The sequence below is a fragment of the Octopus bimaculoides genome, chromosome 9 (assembly GCF_046866305.1).
Source record: "Octopus bimaculoides isolate indiv1 chromosome 9, ASM4686630v1, whole genome shotgun sequence".
Taxonomy (NCBI): domain Eukaryota; kingdom Metazoa; phylum Mollusca; class Cephalopoda; order Octopoda; family Octopodidae; genus Octopus; species Octopus bimaculoides.
In genome coordinates, this window is record NC_142936.1 from 66,741,774 (window position 1) to 66,750,078 (window position 8,305).

General features: G+C 33.4%; 1 protein-coding gene across 2 annotated transcripts in view; it reads right to left on the minus strand.

The window, feature by feature from the left end:
- Positions 1–901: 901 nt before the first annotated feature.
- The window catches only part of LOC106875319 (uncharacterized), a 606,879-nt gene continuing 599,475 nt past the window's right edge, over positions 902–8,305 (minus strand). For both annotated transcript variants that reach the window (XM_089357636.1, XM_089357629.1), the window contains one exon: positions 902–1,986. In XM_089357636.1, coding sequence (XP_089213762.1) covers positions 1,963–1,986 — 24 coding nt within the window. In that variant the 3' untranslated portion in view covers positions 902–1,962. The remainder of the gene's footprint in view (positions 1,987–8,305) is intronic.

Consider the following 8,305-nt stretch of genomic DNA (forward strand, 5'->3'; position numbering starts at 1 on the left):
ATGTCTTTTGAGAGAAACTCCTGGCCGGAAACTTCGCACTATCTCTTCCGTGTATTTATGCATGTATACATTATATAGAAACAAACATACATACATACATACATACATACATGCATGCATGCATGCATATATATATGTATATGTGTGTGTGTGCAAACATACACAAATATACCTGGCAAAAATACATACTAACGTACATACCCACATGTTATGCGGACACACAAACATTACGTGTATAATTACAAGCATATATATACAAATACATGCATACATGAACGAATGAGAAACGTACTGTCCTTGTATCCAGAATATGGATTTTCATTTGTACCTATTCGAATAAGTGCATTGAGGCAGGCAGCAACAGATTAGCATAAAATACTGGGGTTATACCAGAAAGAACAAAGTAGAATAACATGCATGCACCAAATACTATTGATTATTATAACAGTGAAAATTTGGAAACATTCCAGGCAACCTCCATCTTTGTTTTCTACAATAAAAGAAGGCACACAATTGCATGTGCATATTGTATTCACACAAGTTCATAAAGTATAATGAATCATATGTATACCTGTTTACTAAAGTGACATGCCAACGCGTACTTGAGTGAAAATTTATTCATATATGCATATAAATATATGGACATACTTAACTCATTCAAATATTTACAAATACCAGCAATAACTTTGGCTCTATTATGTTGTTAGTAGTCGGCTTGAAGTCTGCGAAGGTAAAGACTTAACGAAGTCTCAAACGAACACACACAACCACACACATACACACACAAGTGTGTGTTTATATATGTAGATACAAACGAACACACACAACCACACACATGCACACACACGTGAGTGTTTATATATGTAGATACAGGGGTTGGGCAAAAAATAATGGAAACACCTTAAAATTTCAACAAATTAGTTTTAATATGGGGTAGTACCGCCCTTGACAGTAAGTACAACTTGAATTCTACGAGGTATGGACTCGTACAAAGTTTGAATTGTTCCAAAGGAAGTTTTGTCCATTCTTCAGCTAAAACAGTCTCCAGATGTTGTAGTGATGATGGTCGAGGATATTGACTCCTTACTTGTTTTTCTAAAATGCACCATAAATGTTCAATAATATTGAGATCTGGGGGACTGTGGTGGCCAGATAAAATGGTCAACTTCACTAGAATGTTCCTCGTTCCATTCAGTAGCAACTTTAGCTGTGTGAATTGGTGCATTATCGCCCTGAAAGAATGCGTTTCGCACCGGAAACAGTTCTGCAAGCATAGGATGAAATTGACCAGATAAAATGCTTAAATAGTCTTGATTATTAATTCAGCCATGAAGGGAAACCATTAGGTCGGTGGATTTCCAAGATATAGACCCCCCCTCCTGGATCACCACAGTTCCTCCTTCATGTTTAACAGTTAAAAGAAGACAGTCTGGGTCAAATGCTTTCTTTGGCTGTCTCTACACGTATACTCGGCCGATGGTCGGAGATAAGGGAAAGGATGACACGTCCGAGAAAATAACATTCTTCCACAGCTCTAGGGACCAATTCTGTAGGTTTTACTTCACTCTATACGCTTTGCAACGTTTGTTTTTGAAAGTAGTGGTTTTCTGATTGCAGTCCTCCCGTGAAATCTGGCTTTGTGCAGCTCCCGGCGAATAGTATTTGTGAATACTGGGTTCTCGAGGTGGTCATTAAGCTCTGCAGTAATTTTGGGAGCTGTACTTTTGTGATACTTTGTAACAATTTGCGTAAGAGTCCGACGGTCCCTATCTGAATGTTTTGGTTTTCTTCCGGAGTTTTGTTTCAACGAGGAGGTTTTTTCCCTCTTTCTCAAAGACTATCATTACTTTCGAGAAGGAACTTCTTGATAGACCAAATATTTCGGCTGTTTCCGTTACGCTAGCGCCTACCATAGGAGCACCAACAATTTGACCTCTTTGAAAGTCCGATAGATCTGTTATTTTAATTACCTTTTTCTGATGATATCTGAAAAGAAACAGCAATTTTAGCAAGACATATTAAGCAACACTAATAATAAACCAAAAAACATAAAAATAAACAAACTTTTGATGGTTTTATAGAGTTTTCAAAATTATGATGTTATGATGCTAGGTGTTTCCATTATTTTGTCCAATCCTTGTGTACATATACATATACATGCATATAAATATATATATATATATATATATATATATATATATATATATATATATATATATATATATATATACACATGCATATATATATATTTATATATACAAATACATTTACATATATATACATATATAAATACATGCCTATATATATATATATACATATATATATGTGTGTGTGTGTGTGTGTGTGTGTGTGTGTGTGTGTGTGTGTATATATATATTTCAATTTTTTATGTCTTTCAATTCTTCTCAACTGAGGAGTGGACCGATTCTGTGAACTTATCGATAACGAACCTAACCTATAACGATTACTGGAAACAAATTTACTGTATTAACATAAAACACAGAATGACTATTGTTTATATCTGATCTTTTAGATATAATGATAGAAGGGATCCTTTCCTTTTGATGGGCAACTCGATTAATTAATTTTCTTTAACTAAACATTTTGAAACTTCGGATCCTGGTAGAATGTGTCATATAGAACATATTTTACCCGTAGCGTTATTGAGACAAGTTTCTATTTTCGAAGTTATTTCGTGTTAAAGTTGTTATGTGTATAAATACAAACTTGTAACCATTTCAAATATGTTTGGAGCACATTCGAACCCGTAAGAAAGTCCTTCATTGTATATCTTCACAGAGTCAATTGCTCGCTGTAGACAAATAATTGTAAACACTCCAGGTCAGTTCCAAATTCCCTGAAATCAGATTTAGAGATGCATGCGTACGACTGGCTTGCACACACTTTCCCTGAAACAAATTCTTACAAGGCATTGATCGACCTGGGGCTGTACTAGTTGATACTTGCCCAATGTGCCACACATTGCACTAAGATCACAACCAGCTTTATTTAATTCGGATAGTTTTACGGACACTGATATCGTTGTCTTTTTGTGATGGTCGGACATAGACGCGGAATTCTTGTCATGGGAAAAATTTCATTTCAAACAATACACATAAAACCTATACTTAAACACACAAATGGGTGTGGGTGGGTGAGGGAATCATTGAATCTTGGTGATGTGTCTTTTTATATGAAAGTGTCTTGTGATTCGACAGCTAGATATCGATAAAATAAGTACAGCGCTAACCTAGAATAAAAATTGTTCGCTATGTGGTCGTCAACAATCCTTGAAACTCTGAAACCACTCTGCAAATCCGCCGCCTATTCGTGGCTGTGTAAATATAGAAATATATTTGTGTGAGCGTATATATATATATATATATATATATATATATATAAACTCACACGCGCTCATATACGTAAGTATATATCACGTACTTACGTTGTGTGTATAAGCGTATGCCTGTATGGAGATTCTTTCAGCCACACTAGTTTAGCAATAAATATACGATTTGCCAATAACTTGGAGACAGTCACTACTATTTCTATTTGATTATCGATCAGCCTACTGACCTGCCCTTTCAATGGGATTCATCAATGACTATGACAGCTGGTCTACTTTATAGGAGACAAGTCGATCGTTGAGTGTCTGACTAGCATTCTCTACAATTTCAACTCCAAACTGTAGACAACAATGTCGCAGTGAAGAATACTGTTCTATTGTGAAAAAAGAATAAATAAATGAAGAAATAAAGTAAATAAATTACGATACAATTTCTATATAATACTCGAGAAGAAAAAATAATGATAATAATCGTTAGTGTGAGAAATGACGCTTTATTAATATCGATTTTTTTCTAATTCTTTCAGTCGTGTTTCATATTGGAAAGACAGTAGACTGTCAAACTCAATGTATTTGTTTGTTCCGTATTTCTTACTCAAAGTTGTGAGTTCGAATCCCGTCAAGGTCTACTCTGTCACTAATCGTTCTTGAGGTCGATAATATTAGTATCAATCAATCGTATCGATTTAGTTCGTTCGACTGAACTATTTCCTTCTCCACAGCCACAATATATTCGTATACTTCTACATTGGGTAGGATTCAACATTAATTTATTTTCCATTGAGGCTAGATCTAAACGAAACATAAAAAGACAGAATGTCTCTGTAATTCTGTTGTGTCTGGGGAGAGTCATTCTTTCTGTAATTGTATTTGGCTATTAAATGTTCGTACCTCAGCGTTATATATTCGAATTTCCCGATATCGAATTTTCCATTTATTATGCTTCTCTTTTTGTATACAGTTTTCTATTATAATTACAGTTTGTGCTTTATTGCACGTCAAACCGTTCTTGAATGGATCGAGTGAAATATTTTCATTTTCTTATTCTAGGAGACGATTTTTCTCTCCTAACCACTTGCAAAACATTAGAGACAATGTACACGGTGAATTGTCTTCGAGAATCCTTTCACGGCGCAGTGAAATTGCGTGTGAGACAGATACAAAGACATAGATTCATGAATTGATTTACACACAGGGGAGAAGAAACTCCGCAATCGAACCAATAATACGATGTCTACCTTTGCACGGATGAAAGGCACAGTTGACTTCGAAAGGATATGAACTCAGAGTGCAGGGATCCGGCACATATATTCTTTTCTACTCTCGGCACAAGGCCCGAAATTTGGGGGGAGGGGGCCAGTCGATTAGATCGACCCCAGTATACAACTAGTACTTAATTTATCGACCCTGAAAGGATGAAATGCAAAGTCGACCTCGGTGGAATTTGAACTCAAAACGTAAGACAGACGAAATACTGCTAAGCATTTCGCCCGGCGTGTTAGCTGTTACATGTTGTAGATAGGAAGATTTTCTAGAGGGCACACCATTAAATTATTTCTGCTCAATTAACTCTCTCGTATGAGACAATATTTAATACCGACATTATGTTATGCTTTCAGAAAACTGTTTCATATGCCAATCTCTAATTAACAAATACCTCGATCTATTCAACAATAACGAAGGCGAACGAAGAGTATATACCCAATGTAGTTAACGCACACACACATACACACATATATAAATATATATATATTCAAATGATTATACTTATCTATATATACATATACGTTTGTATATATATGTTACAACAGTTTGAAAATCTAGAAATCTATATGAGAGACAATAGTATCACCTCTATTGGTCAATTCTGGTCACGTAAATATTTTGACATCACCGTTTCACCAAAATGCTCTCGTGGTCAAGTTGAATCAATGAAAATTTGGATATTCTGACCGAAAACACATCTTTGAATTTCTCTACTTTGGCTTCATATACCTAAGGACGCAGATGTACATCGTGTGCGCAGATTTACATCATGTCTGCATGAAATATGTATACTTATATCAACATATATCGATAATTATACATGCATATAGGCATTAAGTATGCGTACATGAACACGTATGTGTTTGTGTGTCTGTGTGCACGAATCTGGATATGTAAATATATATATATATATATATATATATATATATATATATATATATATATATATATATATATATATATATATATATATATATATATATATATATATATATATATATATATATATATATATATATATATATATATATACACACATTTCCTTAAATATGTATTGGTTTAAAATTTTGGCACAAGGGCAGCTAAGTGGATTAGAACAATTCCTGTGTCCATCTGGTACTTATTTTATCGACCTCGAAAAGATGAAAAGGAAAGTCGACCATGGCAGCATTAGAATTTAGAACGCAAAAATGGAAGAAATGCCGCTAAGCATTTGGGGGAGGGGGCCAGTCGATTAGATTGACCCCAGTATACAACTAGTACTTAATTTATCGACCCTGAAAGGATGAAATGCAAAGTCGACCTCACACACACACACGTATATAATACGCACGCACAAACACACACAACAAACAAGCACACACACACACACACACACACACACACACACACATATGATGCTCATATTTGTATGGAAATTTTTATTACATACCAGATATGAAACTCTAATATAACTCTAATTCATATACTAAATGCTTATCTCTCAATTTCTTTACTTCATAGCTATTGTTCTCCGGAGGTAATCTCTCTTTAACACCGATTAGCAAGCCAAAACAATTTCTATAATGTCATTCCCATTTGGCAATTATGCTTATCTTTTTTATTCCATCATGTCACCAGTTTGTTTTATAGAAATACCATTGTCACAGAGCTAAATGTATTGTTTTGTTTTTGGTAAAATTTTATTTTACCCCAGTGCACTGTGTTTATGAGGTAGGGCAATGTTACAGGAACAAACATTCCATCTTACGGCTAAATATGTATCGAACCAATTATTATTAGCCCTTCCTATTACAAGCTCTGCTATATTCGTCATATGTCTAAATGCCTAAAACCTCTCTGATATATATATATATATATATATATATATATATATATATATATATATATATATATATATATATATATATATATATATGTATGTATATATGTATGTAGATATGTATAGATACCCCCCCCCATATATATATATGATATATGTTTGTCGCATATATTAACTAATCCACAGTTCGCTTATATGTGTGTATATCTGTGTGTGTGTGTGTCTATCTATCTATCTACAGAGGAGTCCATTGTAATCCATGGGCAGGAGAGGTTAGCCACTACACATTCTTTATTTTCACTCCTTGTTTCTTTCTGTAGAAGAGCGTAGACTCGAAACGTTAAAGACTTTTTCACTTCCCGAGCGTTAAACTAATTCATCTGTTTGTTGTCTACATGACCTGTCTTCGTCTTCTGTTTAAATATATATATATATATGTATGTGTGTGTGTGCGCGCGCGCGCGTGTGTGCGTGTGTGTGTGTGTGCGTGTGTATGTATACAGGGTTGGCCAAAAGTCAGTAAATCAAAATTCCGTAGATACTATCTATAATTCTGTATTGACTCGAATAGAAAAATGTACCGCTCAAGAAGGACTTCTATTTGAACTATTTTCCTGTTGTTTCATAGTTAGATGCTTTTATTAAATTCATTCATTTGTTAAACATAAATAAATCTTGGAATTAAATGGTCTTGATTTATTGTCAGGTGAGTTTTGGCCAACCCTGTGTGTATATGTATATGTATATATATATATATATATATATATATATATATATATATATATATATATATATATATATATAATTGAAAACGAAGAGGTGAGTGTAAATTTCTAGACATGCAAAACATTTTATCAAAAAAGGTTTTCTACAGCATATACAACAATGATCAGCATACGTTCCAAATGCAGCAACTACACGTTGCAACGTATGCAATTCTGCACTCTAGTCGCTGCAATTTCATCAAGCGTCCATCTCATAACGTTTTCAAAGTGAACTAATACAAACAATCTTCCTGCATTGGTATTCAGTTGAAAGTTGTAGCGTTACTTTTTAAATCAAATTGAATTCTGGTCTAATAATCACATCTACTGGTATTACAACTGAATCGTGGCTTATGAAATGTTCATTCATATTACAATAAATTGTAACAGTTTTGTTTACATTTTACTGTATGGAGCACATTATTTATTCAGAGGTAATTCACTTATGTTTGGGTTTATACCCCCAATTAATATTATTATTATTATTATTATTATTACTAAAATCATTTTAGTATTACTTGCAAAAATATCATTAATTATCATAATCATTATGTTAAATAGTATAATTATTATAGATGGTAATTTATGATTCTTTAAATCGTTTAATATACTTAATATACATATATACTCCCACACACATACACACACACACACACACACGCACACACACACACACAGACAGACACGCACAGAGACACACACATATATATATACACTTGCGTAGCTAGAGTGTGGGCCGCCCGCGACGGACCACCACTAACTTCCCACTAGCTGCACTAGTGTGTATATATATATATATATATATATATATATATATATATATATATATATATATATATATATATATATATATATATATATATATATGTATGTATATGCATATAAATATGCATATATATATGCATATATATATGCATATATATATATATGCATATATATATTTGTGTATATGAATATGTATATTTATATATATGTGTAAGAAGTGAAAAGATTTATAAATTTCTGCACCAAGTGTTTCGTTTCCAATCTATGCACGATTTTGATCTGTAGAAGCAAAAATAACTAACAAAGAATTTGAATATTAAAACAAGTTTTGATTGCGTGCTG